The sequence below is a fragment of the Ctenopharyngodon idella genome, chromosome 2 (assembly GCF_019924925.1).
Source record: "Ctenopharyngodon idella isolate HZGC_01 chromosome 2, HZGC01, whole genome shotgun sequence".
NCBI lineage: Eukaryota > Metazoa > Chordata > Actinopteri > Cypriniformes > Xenocyprididae > Ctenopharyngodon > Ctenopharyngodon idella.
In genome coordinates this window covers 34,971,676-34,992,203 of record NC_067221.1, presented here as the reverse complement: position 1 = coordinate 34,992,203, position 20,528 = coordinate 34,971,676, and the positions used below count along the sequence as shown (strand labels likewise).

General features: G+C 36.8%; 1 protein-coding gene across 1 annotated transcript; it reads right to left on the bottom strand.

The window, feature by feature from the left end:
• Positions 1–5: 5 nt before the first annotated feature.
• Positions 6–20,262, bottom strand: pask (PAS domain containing serine/threonine kinase). The gene is made up of 20 exons (XM_051914702.1): positions 20,010–20,262; positions 19,702–19,874; positions 16,559–16,776; positions 16,240–16,407; positions 15,442–15,576; positions 13,700–13,834; positions 13,008–13,188; positions 12,461–12,645; positions 11,346–11,457; positions 11,152–11,253; positions 10,502–10,676; positions 8,963–9,903; positions 6,698–6,873; positions 6,464–6,619; positions 6,103–6,228; positions 3,013–3,147; positions 2,658–2,857; positions 1,216–1,349; positions 966–1,109; positions 6–845 (listed from the first exon to the last, which is right to left on the bottom strand). Exons 2-20 carry the CDS (start codon positions 19,862–19,864, stop codon positions 655–657), a joined length of 3,777 nt encoding a protein of 1,258 aa, XP_051770662.1. The 5' UTR covers positions 19,865–19,874; positions 20,010–20,262; the 3' UTR covers positions 6–654.
• Positions 20,263–20,528: the final 266 nt, after the last annotated feature.

The following is a 20,528-nucleotide window of genomic DNA, read 5'->3' as shown; positions in this document are numbered from 1 at the left end:
AAAAATTATTATAAACTGCAATCATTTTTATTCAAGAATTCCAGTGACATTAACATTTGATAGAGGCTTTACAAAGCCTTGAGCAATTTTAATTAATACCAGAGTTACAGACCGCCAAAGCAAACTGAAATTATGCCATTAACAATTTATTCTTAAGATAAAATATTCATAGTTAAGATAAAATATTCATAATTTAAAAGGTTAAAATCAACCTAAAAATATTTTAAAACTCTAAAGGCCTAATAACAGGTCTTAAAGCTCAGGTGACCCTCATACAGGTCTAGTGCATGTGCCATATCTTTTAATAGGACAATCCTTGTGCTCAACACCATTACAACAGACAGCAAGAACTTTCTACATCTCAGAATACCATGTTTTAAACCTCTATGAAAGATGAAATACATAACACATTTGATGAATACACTCCAAATCCTTCACCAAACACAGAGATAGAGCTGTTTCTTAGCAACACAGATGGCTTCCATTCCCAGTCACACTTTCCTTTTGCTCTTTGGACGGACTGGTATCATCAAGAAGGACAGCAGGTGGACAGAGAGTTCTGCAGAGATTGTGCATTAGTGTGCATGGTGACATTAGATGTAATGTCATAATTAGTTGGCCAGAACGCATTAGTGGTTCTTTCACAACAGTTCCTCATTCATCGGTGAGGTATTTCAGCAGCTCAGACTGCAGCGCTGCCATTGTTCTCCTCTGCTCCTCATCCTCCTCATCTTCATCTTCTAAAGGAGTGTCTTCGGACGTGTTCAGGTTGTTTTCGGGGTCCAAGTAGAGGATGTCTGCTCGGTGCACACATGACGTGTTGGACTCCACGTGCTCTGTGGATTCTGAGATAAAATCGTATATCGTATGAAATCTGTAGCATTGGATTTAAAGTAAAATGGTGTTTGCTTGAGCTGAATATTATCTTTTTGGTAGCCAAAAGCATAAATAAACTAAACCAATACCATTGCTGGAGGGAAAGACCTCTCCCCACGAGTACTCTGCTAGATTAATGGGTTGCTGTATCCACTGCAAGTCCAAGAGCTCCTCTAGAGTCGTTCTCTGATCAACCACTGGGTGTAAAAGACCAGCCAACAGGGCATACAACTCTAAAACAAGAACAAAGCAACAGTTTGTACAGTAATAAAGTCACGATTTGTGAAATCGCATATCTCTAGTTGATCCTTATGGTTGTGATGAAGCAGATCTTCAAACCTGTAGATATCTGGCATGGAGGGTTGAGTCGGGCCTGCAGGGTTTCTTCCACACTGCAAAATGGGTTTTCACTGAACAGTAAGGTGTATAAGAGCACTCCTAGAGACCACATCTCCAGCTCTGGACCCTCGTATCTACATACATCAAAAACATCACAATGAAATGTAGAGCTTGCAGTCTCATATTTAACCTTGCGGTCTGACATGAGACCATAGCACTAGCAAACTACAACCATCTAACCAATTCCCGATAGACAAAATCACGCCCCCCGGTCTGCATTTATTCTTGTTCGAGAAGCCGTTTCACCGGGTTATAAAGGATAAGAATATCGCAACTTCAGAATTTAAGGTGTCAGTTTTATTTGTTAGCACTTACAGCACTATATTTGTGTGACATTTACCTACATAAGCTTAAAATCAACATGAAATTGAATTTCATAACCTTATTTTACTTGTGATGTTGCATATTTCCAAGTTAAACAGACTATTCAAACCTATTTCAATAGCCAAACAGGAAACCTGAATGAAAAAAAAAAATTAAATAATTTAAAGTTACTATATTTTTACTGAGGGAAGACTTGCTTTGATGAATCACGCACAATGACAGCATTAAAAGTATATGGGATCAATTTTGAGTTCATGTTCAATTTAAGGGAATCGTGGTATGGAAGCTTGTTTCCGGCACTGAATAAAAAATAAAAAAGGTAATTGTGACTTTGTATCTCACATTCCTGACTTTTTTTCCCCCTTGCAATTGCATGACATAAACTCACAATTGCGAGTTATAAACTCAGAATAGCGAGATATAAACTCAGAATAGCGAGATATAAACTCAGAATAGCGAGATATAAACTCAGAATAGCGAGATATAAACTCGCAATTCTGAGCAAAAAACGTCCTTTTCCTCAGACTTGGACTTTATGACTGGCAATTGCGAGTTTTTATTCTTTTCTAAGTTTTGTGAGGTAAAAATTCGCAATTGTAAGAAAAAGTCAGAATTTCAAGATATTTGACTATTTTTAAAACAGTCAATTGTGAGATAAACTTGCAATTGCGAGAAAGTCAGAATTGCAAGAAAAAAGTCAGAATTGCGATATATAATTCGCAATTGGGAGAAAAGTCAGAATTGCTAGTTTATATCTTACAATTCTGACTTTATTTCTCGCAATTGCAATTCTGAGAAGAAAAAAAAAAAAAAAAAAAAGTCAAATGTCAATTATCTTGCTATAAAATGTTTTATTCCGTGGCTAAACAAGCTTCCATATTGTGGTGATCTCAGTCATGCTGTGAAGTTAATGTGTTGCTTTTTTATAGACATGAATACACAACCCTTATGTTTCCCTTCCCACACCCTTAACCACCTGATCCTATCCTATATTCTGTCCTTATCAAGCTAAGACACAGGTGGAACTGAGACGGGCTGTGTGATGTTTCAGTACGTACGGGTTTCCCTGAAGCACCTCTGGTGAGCAGTACTCCAGAGTGCCACAGAAGACGTAGAAAAGCTTTCCAGGTTCCAGCAGGGCAGCTGAGCCAAAGTCGATCAGCCGGATATGAAAGTTCGAGTTTATGATGATATTTTCATCCTTAATGTCCCTGTGAAGCACTCTTTTGCCCCGCAGGTAACTCACCGCGGCTACCAACTGCGTACAGACACATACAGTTATATCAGGGAAAAAGTGAAAGAAAAAAATCAAAAAAAAAAAAAAAAAAAAAAAAAAAATTTACTCTAGAGCTCACATCAGAATATTAGAGGACTACTGGCTACCAACACATCTTCTCATAGCCTGTTTCTCACCTGTCTGAAGATGTAGCTGGCTAGAGGCTCGTCCAGTCTAGGCTGCATGTCGATAAACTCAAACAGGTCTAGTCCGTCCCCATGTTTCTCCATGACCATTTGAAAGAATCCCTCATTCTCAAACACCTCCAACACCTGCAGCAAAAATTTAGGACACTAAACATCAACCACAGTGAACTATAATAACTATAGCATTTTTTCAGGATTCTTTGATGAATTGAATGTTCATTTATGTAAAACAGAAATCTTTTGTAACATTATAAATGTCAATTTATAATGCATCTGTGTAGAAACAACAACAAAAACAACAAAGTCCTTAAAAAAAAAAAAAAAAAAAAAAACCTAAATCGTATTTTCACAAATGAGATGAGTACAGTAAAACATACTTTCATCACAATGAAACCACAGAAGATTTATATAATTTTATGCACCAATACACAAACAATATTTATCTACATAAATTTTATCCAAAACATTTTAAAGCATGCGTTCTGAACAGATTCATTGAATGGAATGGTTCAAAAGAACTGATTTGCATAAGTGAATCGAGTTTTGATGCAAAAAGTGAGGACAAAACTAGTCTGCTGTGGTGTTTAGGAAACTGAAAAGGTCATGAAATGCAAAAACATTTTTTGAGATGTTAACAGATATGTGCAGGTTGCACATCAATGTAAACAACAATAGCACTCACTGGGCCTCATTTATGAAACGAACATACAACAGAAAACGGTGCGTACGACAGTTTTCACGCAAAACTTGGCATTTATCAATATGGACATGAACGGTGACTACGATCAAATCTCACGTCAGGTCTCAGCTCGTATACGCAAGTCTTTGAGGTAGAGTGAGCTTGCGTGCAGCATAGTAAATCTGCTGGAGAACTGTAATGAGAGCATTTTGATCATTTAGATTATTTTCCTGACAAACAACCGAAGCTTATTAGGCGATCATAAACCGTTAAGATTAGAATGTCATATTAAAATTAAATTAGAATAGATGGGTGTTTGTGACCCATTAAAAATACCATACAATATTTATTTTCAGGGGTTTAGCTTTACATGTGCAAATAGCAGCAAAAGAACATGAGGATTCACACATCGTCACATCACGCACCTGTAACACTTCTGTGAACCGAGAAAAACAATAAAATTAAGTAGGCTATATAAAAGTAATAAAATAAATAGGACTAACATTACACAATATATTTAATTCATATTTCATTAAATTAACAGATTAACAAAAGAAAGAAAAAAAAAAAAAAACTGCGATGCTCGTTTTTGACACTAATATATCTTTATTTTATTCAATCCAAGTGATCGTGCAGGCGCGTCGTGCACACACATCAGTTCTAGCGTTTCTGACTTGACATTTTAGCTATTCATCAAACTAAAATGCAGTCAACCAAACATAAGTTACACTGCTCAAATTTAAATGGTTAAATGGTTAAATTAAATGCCCAACCACACACATTTTTGCGCATGTGAAGGAGGATGCTGATTTACAAGCATACTGGAACACTAGTGAAGTACAAAGCCTTGTTTTCATAATGAATAACAATTTAGCAACCAAAATGTTACATGCAAATATAGAACGATATTTGGATTCTTGCCAAATGAGAGAGGTGAGCCCATCAGTTTCACTGGAGCCTTAAAAAAAAAAAAAAAAAAAAAAAAAAAAAAAAAAAACCACTTTGGCTTGACTTTTGTTTATAATGAATGCCACTATGACCATCTAATTTATGTTTTATTTTATAGTTTAATATATAACTTTTTTCCATTCTTGTTCTGTTCTGAATACCATTAAACTTAAAGGATTTGTTGTGGAGGGAATTACAATAGGCCTATGAATGTTTTGTTTTATTTATCGGTATTAAATATACATATTTACAAATTAATGTAATTGTTTGAAATTACGAGGTTAATGGGTGCTTTGGTGTAAAATAAATATGTCTTTCATGAGATTACTTCCCTTCTTGGCTGAGTTACGTTTCTCTGTGTCGTAAACTCTAGGAGCAAGGCTTCCAAACCGTGAATTTTTAGGGGTGTGATATTTAAATGACGATTGTTTTCAGCCGCCACATTTATCAACGTATGATCATTCATACGATAGGATTGCCAGCATACGAATGTTTGATAAATCACACGTGTACCCTATCGTAAGATGATTTCTGTGCTTAGATCTGCGCTCGTTTCTATGATACATTGATAAATGAGGCCCATTATGTTTATTATTAAAGGGAAAGATTTTTTTTTTAGCCATTTTGTTTTTCTGGTTTAAAAAGCAAAGTTGCAAATGTCACAAAAAGTGAGGTATAGGAGTTAATTCGGAGTGGTGATTGGCTGCCGTGGCTGGAGAATATGATTTTACGCCATCAGTTTCTTTGTATTATTCATGAGAATAGACTCATTTAATCCAATCACTGCACTATTACGCATGAGATCGCATCACGTGTTCGCGTAGTGTATGTTTCCTCAGTACAGTAGCGCAAAAGTTTTTTTTTGCATTTTCCAATAATGTAGATGATGTAGACCACGATACAATAAGGTTCATTAGTTAAACATTAGTTAATGTATTAACTAACATGAACTAGCCATGAGCAATACATTTGTTACTGTATTTATTAATCTTTGTTAACGTTAGTTAATGAAAATACAGCTGTTCATTGTTCATGTTAGTTCACAGTGCATTAACTAATGTTAACAAGATTTTAATGTATTAGTAAATGTTGAAATTAACATTAACAAAGATGAATAAATGCTGTAAAAGTGCAGTTCATTATTAGTTCATGTTAACTAATGAACCTTATTGTAAAGTGTTACCAATTATTCTTTATTCCTCCAACTCTTCGTTTTTTTTTTCTCCGCTCATATTTTAATAAAGAGTGTGCTGCATGTCTGTTTTATTGGTTGTTTTCTCCCTTTGCACTTTTTTGCAGAGCTTTACTCGTCCATTTTTTTGAGTCCTTCTCAAAGTGTGAAATCAGGCTAAAACGGGGTTTCGTGACACTTTAATGGCCAATTTATTTAATTCATTTTGGCAAAAGAATATTCTAAATATTTAATATATAGTCAAACAAGTCTCTGAGTGTACCTTCACGATATTGGGATGTTGCAAACGAGCCAGTATGGCCACTTCTTGAGTGACCCGGCCCAGATCAGGATCATCCACCCAGCATTCACTCACCACCGCACTTTTCCTAATGAACTTCACAACCACCTGAAATTAAAGTGAGAGATAATAAACTCAACATCTCTTCACCAGCTCATATAATTGTCCATAAAAGACTGGATGGACGCTACAGCAATGACAATGACTCAGTGTGTAAACATCCTCTTTTAAGAACCCTGTTTAAGGTTTGAACAACTGACGTCAACATTATCAGGTTATCATCTCTCAACCGGATGAATATGAGTGTATGAACAACAGTGAGTGCAAAAAGAGTGTCACTGACTTCCTGTCCATCTATCCGTCTTGAAGCAAGCCAGACAAAGCCAAAGGCTCCCTTTCCAATAGAGCGCAGTGGGCGGTAGTCTTCCTCAAACTGACCCTCACACGCTCCGGACTGCTCCAGGTCCACAGAAGAGCGCAGAGGATCTGAACGAATTGCCTAAATGAAAAAAAGTAGTTTCTTTATCTTAAAGACAGGCTTTAAAATGCTTATTTCTTAAGTACTCATGCAGATCACCTCAGCAAGGCTGCAGGCAAAGGCCTCCTGTTCTGGGGCTCCTGTCCTCACTGTGGGAGACATTGTGCTCTGTAGCGCCTCCTGGTGGTGGAGCAAGAGATGACTCCCACTCAGCCATAGACAGACCAGAGAGCTGCCGCTGGACAGGGACACCCATCGCACATCACACTGCACCTCTACACAGAGTGAGAAAGAGATGGTGAAAATGACCACTTTATCAGTTGTACTCATGCAATGAAACATCATAAATGTACAGTAGAAAAAATGGATGGTGCTTTCGTGACATAGCATACAGAAAGTGTACACAGCCTGAAATGGAAAAATGAAGTACAGAAAGAGATAACGCACAGTCATTATCACAGAATAAACCCAGGCAAGGGTCTTGAATCACCCTGAAGGGATTTATTTTGCGATAATGACAACAATATCCTGCTTATTACATGACTACTTGCCAAATAAATAAATGGATAAGAAATGTGGATTTGAGTTTAAATTATTTTATTATCTCATTTGTGGATTACCTTAAAGGGACAGTTCATCCAAAAAAAATGAACATACAGTTATCATTTAATCACCCTCATGTTGTTGCAAAACTGTACGACTTACTTCTGTGGAACATAAAAGATGACATTTTGCATAGAATGGAAGTCAATGGGCTACAATGTTGTTTGGTTCCCAGCATTTTTCAAAATATTCTCTATTTCCTCTATTTTAACCACTTAATTGTCATTTAATTCATTGTTTTAACCCCTTGGTCTTGGCACTCTTTTTTATTGGCTTTTTTCCTATCACATATTTTAGCAATAATCATATATTAGGTATCATTCGAAAGCTTAAAAACATCAAAATTCGTCCTGTGAAAACTGTTTTGTAATTAGACATGGAAATGGTACTTTAAAACCTTTTAGCGGGCGGTGTCATGTTTTATATTACAAAATTTATTTGAACTTTTATAATCAATTTTTCTAATCTTGACAAAACACATATCATTGGAAAGGTCTGAAACTCAAGGTTCCATATTTGGTGGCTGTTTTGTGATAGAAGTGATACTGTGACAAATTTATTTATTTGTGACAGGAAAAAAAAAAAAAAAAAAAAAAAAAAAATTCTACGGAATCTGAGTGTCACCCTGTGGCTACTTTTGGTATTACGCCTAAACAAAATCTCATAGGAACTTCAATTTGAGATATCATCTTCAAATTTGGAACACAACTTGGTTAGACATATGGCTTTCATTTCATAGCAATTTTAGAGTACAAGTTCTGTTTTATAAATTTAAAAAAATATATTTTATTTGTGTATTGATGTTTTTCTTTATAATAGTCAACTTAGGCTATTTTGGATCATCAGTCATTCTCCGTAAACACCGTCTGTCACAGACACAAAGATGTACTTTTAATTTCACCAAGCTGATTGCACTAAAAACCCCCGCAGTCATCGTGTTTTTAGTCCATTTCAAGTTTGATTTTGACGTGACATAAAGCAGTGATATCTAACTGGGTGATCTGTTTACTTAATTTTCAATTAGTCCCATTGACGCCATCATTTGTTCATTCAAACTGATGTGCGGAACGTGCACGTAAACAAGAGGCGGGATTTATCGCACAAACCAATCATATCCAATCATAACCAATTACATCCAATCATAGCGCGATGGAGACATTGCCTCCTCTCACGTGACTATCCCCCATTCATTCTCAATGACCTCCCACAAAACCCACGCTATAGGGGTCTAATGATTTTCTATGAGTGGAAAGGGAGGCATGACTCCTGCTGTAACGTTACCTGCGGGTGTCGCTGTTGGGCAGGGTTCCTTTAGAAATACGAGTGCCTTGCGCTCTTTTTAAATGTCATAATTTGTAATATTTGTGTTGTTTTCTAAGTAATATGGATTCATTTCTCATCTTTTTTTTTTTTTTTTTTTTTTTGAGGAAGCACTGCCTCCCTTGCCTCCTCGGAGGAAACACCCCTGAAGCATTTCAATTTGCAAGACGGCAGTAATTCGCTACTCAAAATTACAGTATGAAAAGAAAAAAAGAGTGGTACGAAACATCAAAGTATGATCGCGGTATGACAGTTTAACAATCATTATACATTTTTGGCCACTCAATGCAGCATAATTGATATCTGCTTCTAATATTGGCCTAATCAGACTAATGGCAAGTTTTTTTTTTTTTTTTTTAAATCTCAGTTCTACACAATATGGTCATTGTGCCTCCCTAGTATAATTAAAACAGGTGAGCTAGAGGGACACAGCTGACATACCTATTGGTGTTCCGTCTCTGTTGTAGCAGGTCACATGAATCCTGCCCTCTGGAATAGAAGAGTTCACCTTGACTTTCTTAGGAGTGGAGGTGGCAGGAGTGTCGCCTGGCAACAGCATTCCACCCCTCCGGAGATCCAGAACACGGCAAACAGCATGTTCCGAAAAGGAATTCCATTGTTCCAGAACTCTGTTTAGATGATTTTTTGGCAGTTGCTCTACAGTCTTCTGAGGACTTGTTTGCCTTTCTTGCTCTTTCGGTGATGGCGCAGTTCCTCGTGTTGCTTCTTGCTCTTGGCAGATTTGAGCTTCTGTTTCAGGGTCTGATTCTACAATAAAGGGTGAAGGAGTACGCAGGAGTTCAGCGGTATCACATGAGGTAAGTGAATGGTTAAGATCTGCAGGCGCGTTTGGGATCTCAATGCTGTCGTTCAGGTCCATCTCTGACATGGCATGTACAATGACATCTCCGTTAGAGTTCAAATCCAGAAAGGTGCTGCCAGATTCCACTAGCTGACAACCCTGCTGAGACTCATCTATCTTTTCAGGCCCAGAACCACCCACAAGCCGCTCACAGAACCCAGATGATGACCCACTACCTAGGGAAATCACCTCAAAGCTTGAGTCTAGAAGCTGGGCCTGTTCTGAACACCGGCAGGCCTGCGCATGAGGTTCAGGATGTGGTACAGAGTCACAGGACTTTACTGGAGCTTCTTTACAGTCTGAGTTTGAGGCCTTGGAGGCATCTCGCCCAGCAACGAGCTGCTCTGATGGGCCACACTGAGCAGAGACTGGAGCAGAGAGGCAGGTCTTGTGGACCTCCAGGGACTCCACCAGAGCAAAGGTCTGTAGCAGAGCGGTGGTAGAGTTGGCAGAGTCAGACTCAGACACTTGAGTGGTCACATCCACAATCTGCTCACAAAGCTCTGTAGTGTCATCCAACCTGAGATAAACAGAGAGAACGATGTCAAATCATGGAAATCTGCATTAATCATCTATTGTCTTTTATTCTGATCTATAGTGTGCTTAATTTTGTCATGAACAGAAAGACAATACATATTTTTGGGGTTAAGCGGGAATCCCACAAAGACACATCCATGTCATTTCATCACAAAATCAAAATATAATAGATTTTTAAGAAAGAAAATGAAGCCTATTTTTGGAGACCAATTAGGAAAATTAGAAAAAGTTTTTTGTTTTGTTTTATAAACAAAGTGAAATTTTCATAATTAAGACAACAAAGGTGCACTACATAAAGAAAAATCTTTGAAATTATTTTTTAATTAAATCGCAAAAATTACAAGCAACAAATGCTGCCATAACATTAAAACAATAAAATATTAAAAATACAATATGATGAGCTTTAAGAATCGGCAAAAATGAAATAATAGTAATAACAGGTTTAATTTCCTTTATGCAAAGTACTTTTTCTTTCTTATTGTCAGGTACAATATGACCTATATTTCTGACAGGCTTTGAGATAATAAACTGTGCACATCTAAAAAAAAAACTAAATAGTTGGATTTAGTGGAGTATCTAACCCATTCAGTGGTGTGGAGGTGACAGCAGGTGAGGTCATGGTTGATGGGACGCTGCCTTCCTTCTCCAGTTTAGCGTTGGTCCCAGTAAAGATTCTCTTTCCTTTCCCAAGACCTGCTCTCCTACGCATGGCTAGATGCACCATCACACTGTCACCAGCAAGCACTGTGTTTGGATCTGCACATATCATCCAACCAAAGACAAAACATTGGTTAATACAAAATGAACACAGCAATAATTCATTCAACATTGAAGTTACAGCAAAAATCTCACATTCAAATCAGCACAGAAAAAAAAAAAAAAACCCCATTAAAAATTCAGTTAGTAAAATAATCGATTTTGGTCATCATTCGGATGGGGTCCGTTACACTTATGAAAGTTACAAAAGTTATTTAGTCAAGAATAGTGTGCGATCTTTTGTTTTGATTAGCATTAAAGCGCAGACAGCAGCGCTAGGATTACGCAACAGTCATTATACAGCTCAGTGCCTTCAGGCAGTTAATCAATAAACCATCAGTTTGTTATATCGGCCTTTTTCCTGCTACAGCCGATATGCCGATGGTTGTAAATTGAGCAAAAATCGGCCGATACATCCCTAATTAATATCATATAATACAAATGTGTGTGTTGAGCAATAGCAGTAAGAACTCACTACACGTCTCCTGTTGATCTTCCTTAGTAGAGAGCATGTCAGTAGAGAGGGTTAGAACATCAGCAGGGGGACAGTTAACACTAGCAGAACATCTACAGGGGTCTGAGAAGTAGACAGACAGGATGAGAGGGGATTTTAGAACAGCATTACAAGCCAAAATGTGTGTATCCTTACAGCGCATCATGTCTCTGTACCTGTGTGGCTGTCAGAGGGGCTGGATGTGTCTTGTGGATGAGATGCAGGGTGGTCGCTTCGGTCCGCAGCACGAACTCGCTCATAAAATGCTGGTATCAGGTATGTGACGTTCTACACAGGTGCACAGGCCTGCTGTTAGCATGTAAACTAGCTTCGATACATCGCTTACAGGTTGGATTCAGTGTTGTTGTCATTAACTAAAACTATTTAATAGCTTTTGTGTTAATTGAAATAAAGCAGAAATAAAATAATTTAATTAGACTAAATTAGTCTTAGTTTAAAAAAAAAGGAAAAAAAAGAACATTTTGAAATGCTGCCTTGGCAAGTTTAAGTTGAAGGACTAAAATTACTAACTGTAAACTAAAGCTGAAAATAAAACTATTTAAAAAAAAAAAAAAAAAAGCACATAAAAAAGCACATAAAAAGTACTAAAAGTTAAAGGGTTAGTTCACCCAAAAATGAAATTTCTGTAATTAAGTGCTCACCCTCATGTCGCTCCAAACCCGCAAGACCTTTGTTCATCTTTGGAACACTAAGATATTTTTGATGAAATCTGAGGGTATCTGATCCACACATAGGTAGCAACGACATTGCACTTTTTGAGGTCCAGAAAGGTACTAAAGACATCATTAAAACCGGCGACGTGACTACAGTGGTTCAACCTTAATTTTATGAAGCGACGAGAATACTTTGTGTGCGCAAAAACAAAACAAAAATAATGACTTTATTCAACAAATTCATCTGTCCCCTGTCATACTGCTACTCTATTTTTGTCGCAGAGCTTCAGTGTTTATGTCTGAACGCGGGCTCAGTATTGGCCAATACTGAGCTGCCATTCTGACGTAAACACTGAAGTGGATTTCATCAAAACTATCTTAATTTGTGTTCCAAAGACAATGATAATGATAAACTTTCACTCTATAATGGTTAAGCTTTGCAATTAATCAGCAAATCACAACAACTACGATCAATTAACCCTTACTGGTTGGCTTAAATAAATCCAATTGAACCCACTAAAACTTATCCATATCTTTATTAAATGGGTTCTACAAACCTTAAACTAAATCCTAGCAACACAGGGTAAATAAAAGGGAATGTTTCATAACATCTGTACCTTTCCAAGCAGTTGACTGCTGTTGTATCCGAGCAGCAGAGAGCTGAAGGGGTTGTTGAGACTGTGAATGGTACCATCGGGCAGGAGCGTCAGTAGACAGCTACTAGGAGCAAACACACACACTGACCCGGAGTACAGCACACCTGCGCTGGGGGACAGCACACCACCCGTACCCGATTTACCACCTGCAGGACAAGAGTGCACAGCATTGATCATACTGAAATCAATAGTAATTTAAAGTGTAATTAAAATATATATGATCTAATTACATTTATCAGCAACTTCCTTAATTAGACTGGACAAATACCAACAAGAAACAATAGTAGATTTTCTTTATGTCAGATCAAATATTGGAAATGCACTATAACTAGCAACCCTGGGTTATAAATAAATCCCCACATATAGAGAAATCTGATTCACGGTTAAGAAATTTTCGACAACACACTTAAGATTGACTGTGTTTGTGACTTCAGTCTGTCGAAGCAGCACAGTAAAACTATCAGTTCAAAAACTCTGCATGCACTGCAGTGAACGAGTGAGGACTGACCTGAAGGAGTTCGGTTGGGCTGTCGAGAACTTAGGAGTGAACCATCACAAGGTTTTGATTGTGCTGATCCATTCATCTGGTGCGGTGATCTTCCACAGGACACAGCGGCCTGCAGACGGACACATGCTGGAACCACCAAACCAGACCTGGCTTTCACACACAGTCTCTGCACACGCAACACCTGAGATACAAAGCAAAGAAACAAGCTATAATAGGGTTGTTATTAAAATTAAAACTAAAATCAAACTAAAATTATTAAAAACATTTGTTAACCGAATTAAAGCTAAAATAAAATGGAAATATATTACATGCAAAACAAATTAAATGCAAATTCGAAATGTTGCCTTGGCAACTAACTGAAATAAGTTGAAGCACTAAAATTACAAAAATTGATAAATAAAACCTAAATAGTAATATCTTTAAAAAAAAAAAAAAAAGCATAAATTACTAAAAATTAAACAAATTAAAATGAAAAAAATAAATAAAAGCTAATTCAAAATATTAATAAAAACTATAATAGTACATAAATAATACAAATATAACTGTTGCACAATGCTGGTTTGAGAGAACCAATAATAAAGATGATTCAGACAGTTATTTTTGTTGTCACTAGCATGACCAAATGAAATTGCAAAAATAAAAACTCTAGAGAAACAGTTGTCTTATTTTTTTTTAAGAGACATGATCATGACCTTGGGAGTTGTCCTGCAGTTAAAGGGGATCTGCAAAGATGGCATCAGAGACATGATTGACATGCCAGTCATCTCCTCAGCATCGTGGTAACCATAGAGATGGGCAAAAGTGGTGTCACAACTGAGGATTCCACCCTGAGGAAACAGTAGGAGGAGCTGGAACTTTTCTGGTCCACTGAGTAACAGCTTTACAATACAATTTTCTTTAACGGTACTCTCCACTACCCCACCCCAAAAGTTTTGGATCGGTAAGAATTTTAAAATATATTTGAAAGAAGTCTCTTAAGATGACAAAAGTATTTATCAAATTTTAAAATGTAATTTATTTCTGTGATGGCAAAGCTGAATTTTCAGCATCATTACTCCAGCCTTTAATGTCATATTAAAGGTCACATTTTTTAAATGTGATTGTAAAGGTCTTGTCTATGTGGTATGGTTTTCGTAAGTGTGAATGAACTTACTGTAATGCAAGACAAATTACAGACTTTGACAAAGTTATATCATATATCATACATGACCTTTCAGAAATCATTTTAACATGCTGATTTGGTGCTCAAGAAACATATCTTATCAACATTGAAAACAGTCATGCTACTTAATATTTTTGCGAAAACTAAGGTCCCGTTGACACTAGTGTGTTTTTGTTTTAAAACACATAACTTTTGCTACGGTTACATCTGTTTACACTGCTCTGACGTTTTCGACGGAGACTTTCGAAGAGGCCGCAGAGCCCATTTTAATTTGAAAACGCCGGAGTTGCATTTCAGTGTAAGCAGACCAAAACGGAAACTTTTGAAACAATGGCGTGGCTGCCCACATTCGCTCTGAGTATCCTTGCCGACCGTATAAACAATAACATGGAGATTGAACTGCAATGGCTGGCTTTGTCGTCATTTTTAGCAGAAGAAATCGTTTACACTTGTACAAGCATGCCCAGTATGCGGTCACATGACATGCGTTTTCGGTCGTGTAGCGTAGACTGAGATCATTTCTGAAACGCTGTGGAAACACCAGTGTAGACGAGGATCGTTTTCATTTTAAAACGCTGTTTTAAAACAAAAACGCACTAGTGTAAATGGACTTTTTGATTAACAGAAAGTTCAAAAGAACAGCATTTATTGGATTTAGATTTTTTTTGTATCAATATAACCGTGTCTACACTGGACGCGACAAAGTGACCATTGCAAATCCATTTGTTCTTCGTGTCAGAAGTAGTGCAAGCACTTGAAGTACGTCAGAAATAGAATGGGGCATCAGTTTACTGTCAGGAATTTGTAGTGTCGCACCATGCCGCATCCAGTGTAGACAGCATCACTGACTATAATGGATTCCATTTGCTTTTGTCACTTACTGACCCCTAACTTTGAATGGTAGTGTATGTTTTAGTTAAATTCTGTTGATATTGATGGCATGTCGTCATTTAAAGCTATTAGTATTAAAATAATACTAATAATCAACATTATGCTTACAAATGCGTAACCCTCCTGTAATGTCTGGGGTCAAATTGCCACCAAAGCAACTTTGACATCTCTGAAAAATATGCTAATTGTATTTATTAGAAGAATTCATAAACATGCACATCTTGTGTTACAGAGTTTTCAAAATGCCTATACACATTTTTACCCAATCTGTGATGTTTGGAGGCATTCTGACCCCACACAAAAACATTGCTGAAATTTACACATAACAGGAGGGTTAACTTAATTCATAAACCTTTCAGTGTACAAGGGAATGAGTCTCACATTTTGAGTGAAAGTCACGTGTGCCGTGATTCTCTCCACTCGCTCCAGCAGGAGCTCTAAGATCTGCTGCTGCTCTGGTAACTGAAGCCACACAGACACAGGAAACTCAGTTCCTGTCAAACTCACTGCAGTCACCTGTGGAGAGAATGAGCCAGAGCCGTGCTTTAATTAGTGATGCTCACATCCAGCATAGGAAAGCAGAGATCAGAGCCAAAAGCCACTTTTCCACCTTTGGACTAAAATGTTCTCTTTGTTTAACCATTCCATTCCGTGATACGGAGCAGCCGGTAAGAATATGGTTTCATTTTCCACTGTGGGGCTGATAAAGGAACTCTTAGTAATGTGATACAAAAGCGTCAGTCTTTGCCTTGCTCACGCAAGAGTTTACAGACAATAGCGACCACATTATGGAGGATGATCAGATATTTCTCTAAATTTTATTATTAATTTGTTGTTTACATCGCTCAAATAGCACACTTAAGCCAGCTACAAAGAAACTGGCAGCCAGGCAACAGACAAGTGACCAATCCTGAGTTGCGTCACTACACGCATTCTACCAGGACGGTTCAGCACAACTGTGCTGAGAATTTCGGTCCCAAAAATAGTTTGTAATCCTGCCGTGCCATACCAGGCTCAAGTAGAAATGTAATTGGAACCATTCCTTATTCTTATAACCGTTCGCCCGACAGCGGAAAAGCGGCTGAAGACAAAACAGCATGGAAGAAATTAAATATTCATGACTCATATAAGTTTAGCGACAGCTAAGAGAATTGTTGTTTAATTAAATGCAGTGTATACCACTTTTGCAGAAATAGCAACTAGGTTCCCATCAGAATTCAGAGTCTCCTCCTTCAGGGCTTCCTCTAGCGTCTGATTGGCTCTTAGTAGAGAGGTCAACTTCCGGCCAATCAAATCACTGTATGCACACTCAAACAGCTTACAAGCATGTTCATTTGCATCCAAAACCTTGCAAAAAAGAGAGAAAAAAAAAAAAAAAAAAAGTAAAAAAAAAAAAATAATAATAATAATAAATCATTGAAATCCTTCATAATGTAGTCCTTTTATGAATAAATCTTTAATCAGAAAAAGAGCTTTGACGAGCACAATCGTCTGATACCTGTGATGTGGTGCAGTTAATGGATAGCACAGCTTTATTAGGGTTGATGGTGAGAGCTGTGCCTCTCTTCTCTGGAGCGATACAGATGAGCTGTCTAAGCAGAGAGTTCTCCAACACAGGAGACCCTTGATTTGATGATGGAGGCACAGGTTGAAAGCAATGCAGATCAGAAATCTGAAGATTCCTCGTCGCCACTGATGAACCAACATGAGAATCACCTTTTGGAAAAGAAACAACAGGTAAAAATGAATATTCTGCCATTATTTACTCACCTTTCCAAACCCTTTTGAATTTATTTAGTCTGTGGAACACAAAGGAAGGTGTTTGGCAGAATGACAGCTTCAGTCACAATTCATTTTAATTACATGCACTACCAGTCAAACGTTTGGGTTAGGTTTTTTATTAAGAAATTAATACTTTTATTCTGACAGCAAGGATGCATTAAAGGATTAGTTCACTTTGAAATGAAAATTAGCCCAAGCTTTACTCACCCTCAAGCCATCCTAGGTGTATATGACTTTCTTCTTTCTGATGAACATAATCGCAGAAATATTAATATCCTGATGCATCCGAGCTTTATAATGGCAGTGATAGTGTTCAATAAGTATGAGCTGAACAAAGTGCTTCAATCCACATCCATCCATCATAAATATGTGCTCCAAAAGGCCTTCTGAAGCGAAGCAATTGTGTAAAAAAAAAATATCTATATTTAAACAAGTTATGAAGTAAAATATGTAGCTTCCACCAGACCGCCTTCTGTATCGAAGTTATGAAGAAAGTGTAAACTGGCGTCACGTCAGTTACACTTTTTCCGTAAGTTGAATAGGGAAGGCATAGGACGTAGCGTAAGCTTTGTGAACTGCAAGAGTTTTACACTTTCTGCGTACGTTGAATATGGAAGGCTGCTTACGCGGAAGCTAGATGATGATGATGATTATATTATTATAATTAATTATATACATATATATATATATATATATATATATACACATATATATATATATATATATATATATACACATATATATACACATATATATATATACACATATATATATATACACATATATATATATATACATATATATATATATATATATATATACATATATATATATATATATATAGGATGAGAAATGAATCCATATTACATATAAAACAACACAAATATTACAAATTATGACATTAAAAAGAGTGCAAGTCATCTCGTATTTCTAAAGGAACACAGCCCAACAGCGACACCCACAGGTAAAGTTACTGCAGGAGTCATGCCACCCTTTCCACTCATAGAAAATCATTAGACCCCTATAGCGTGGGTTTTGTGGGAGGTAATTGAGAATGAATGGGGGAAACTCATGTGAGAGGAGGCAATGTCTCCATCGCGCTATGATTGGATGTAATTGGTTATGACTGGATATGATTGGTTTGTGTGATAAATCCCACCTCTTGTTTACGTGCACGTTCCGAACATCAGTTTGAATGAACAAATGATGGCGTCAATGGGAAGTAAGACTAATTGAAAAGTAAGTAAACAGATCACCCAGTTAGATATCACTGCTTTGTCACGTCAAAATCAAACTTGAAATGGACTGAAAACATGATGACTGCGGGGGATTTTAGTGCAATGAGCTTGATGAAATTAAAAATACATCTTCGTGTCTGTGACAGATGGTGTTTACGGAGCATGACTGATGATCCTAAGTTGACTATTAAAAAGAAAAACATCAATACACAAATAAAATATGTTTAAATTGTTACAGCCTTTAGTTATTATTTTGGAATGAATGTAGAAATGCTTAAAACACTAACTTGATGAGATTGACTTGGTTTTGATAAATAGGACATTTATTACAATACATTGTTAATGTAAAATTACAAAATAGAATTGTATTTGGTTTCTTTGTTTCTTTTTTGATGTAATGTAAAGTAATGTTCATTTAACAAGGAAGATGTGTCAATGTTAAGAGTAATGCACATGAATTTACATTTGATTCATAAAAAAAAAAAAAAAAAAAAAAAAAAAAAAGTGCCTCATTTCAGAACACCACTGCATATATTTTATATATATAACATTTTAATTTTTTTATTTTTTTTTACACAAACGCTTCGCTTCAGAAGGCTTTTATTAACCCCCCAGAGCCGTGTGGTGTACGTTTATGATGGATGGATGTGGGTGGAAGCACTTTCTTCAGCTCATACTCATTGATCCCTATCACTGCCATTATAAAGCTCAGATGCGTCAGGATATTTATTAATATTTCTGCGATTATGTTCATCAGAAAGAAGAAAGTCATATACACCTAGGATGGCTTGAGGGTGAGTAAAGCTTGGGCTAATTTTCATTTCAAAGTGAACTAATCTTTTAATTTGATAGTTAAGTGATAGTAAAGACATTTATAATATCACAGAAGATTTCTATTTCCAAAAGTACTGTTTTTTTTTTTTGTTGTTTTCTCTATTCATCTATTTCTCTATTCAACTCTCTATTCATCATTGATAATAAAAAATGTTTCTTGAGCAGCAAATCAGCATATTAGAATGATTTCTGAAGGGTCATGTGACACTAACGAATGGAGTAATGGTGGCTGCTGAAAATTCAGCTTTGCCATCACAGGAATACATTACAAATATATTAAAATAGAAAATAGCCATTTTAAATTGCAATAACATTTCAAAATATTACAGTTTTTTACTCTATATTTCATCAAATAAATGCAGCATAAGTGAGCATAAGAGATTTCTTTCAAAAACATTAAAAAAAATCTTACCAACCCAAATTTTGAACAGTAGTGCATTTTTTTCCCCCACACAGTGAAAGTGAATGGTGACTGAGTCATTCTGACAAACATCTTTTTGTGTTCCACTGAATAAAGGCTTACAGTTTTGGAACAATACGAGGGTGAACAAAAGTAAGCCAATCAGGCAAACTATTTTAGAAGAGAATCTCTTTAGCTACCACTCAAATCATATTTTAAATGTTTCTCTTAAAAGACCTTCTTTGTGGTAACATTTTATTGTCACCAACTACTGCTGTATACTGTATTGTTGTAATTTTGGTAAAGTTTATTGTTATTATTTTCTAATATCAGTATCTTTTTCGTGTCCACACATTGTGGCACAGGTGTGGAAGCGGCCTGGCCCACCTGATGCGTCCATGCGGGTGAGAGTGCAGTTTCGTGCGGAGGGGAAGGACTGGTTCATGCAGAACGAGTCACTCTTCATCAAACTGCTGATACTGCCATCACCATCAGCAACACAAACACTGTCGCCCCTCGGGCTGCTCCTCCGGCCGTGCATCAGCCACATCCCCGATGAGCTTCAAATGAAAGTGGACAGTCATATATACGATTCTAAACAACCACCTTATTGTTTTCGAGACGAGTGAGAAAGCTTTGCTCATATATATCGCATAATAAACTAATACATCATGATTATAATGAGCGCGACTCACCCACCGCACTGCTCGTTTTAACAACACACTTGCTGTGCTTTCAGTTTGCTGCTTGCTGCCTTGGAGACAAGAGTGAGGGATTGTTCCTGCTTTCCTTTTAGACGACGAAACTCAATAATAAATAACAAAACAAACACTTGCTTAAAAATAAAGTTCTCAATGGCCATAAACAGTGTCGTTTCGAAGTGTTTGCGTGAAGTATATCGAGGCCTACAATGTTTGCCGCGTATGGAATCGAAATAAGGTGACGGGAGAAGGAGAGCAAATGAAAAAAGAGAATTTTGAAACTGACAGGGAGTTTATCCAATAGAAAACATCCGTGGGAGGAGCTTGTTGCATTGAGGGAGGGATGTAGCTTCTATGGAGACCAGAAGGTAATGTTTATGATATTCTGCCTCTTGTGACCTAGTTTTCTCCGTTCAGTTATGCCCTAGTTTTTCTACATTTTAAATTAGTTATGGTTCGTTTTTCTTTTTTTTTTTTTTTTTACTGTAGCCCACACTTTGCAAGGTATTCTGT

Coding starts and splice junctions, on each gene's coding strand:
- pask (XM_051914702.1), bottom strand. CDS start 19,864: ATGTGGCTGATGCACGGCCGGAGGAGCAGCCCGAGGGGCGACAGTGTT. Junction 16,408..16,558: donor TTAACTGCACCACATCACAG/GTATCAGACGAT, acceptor CTTTTTTGCAAG/GTTTTGGATGCAAATGAACA. Junction 9,904..10,501: donor ACCTCCACACCACTGAATGG/GTTAGATACTCC, acceptor TGTTTATCTCAG/GTTGGATGACACTACAGAGC.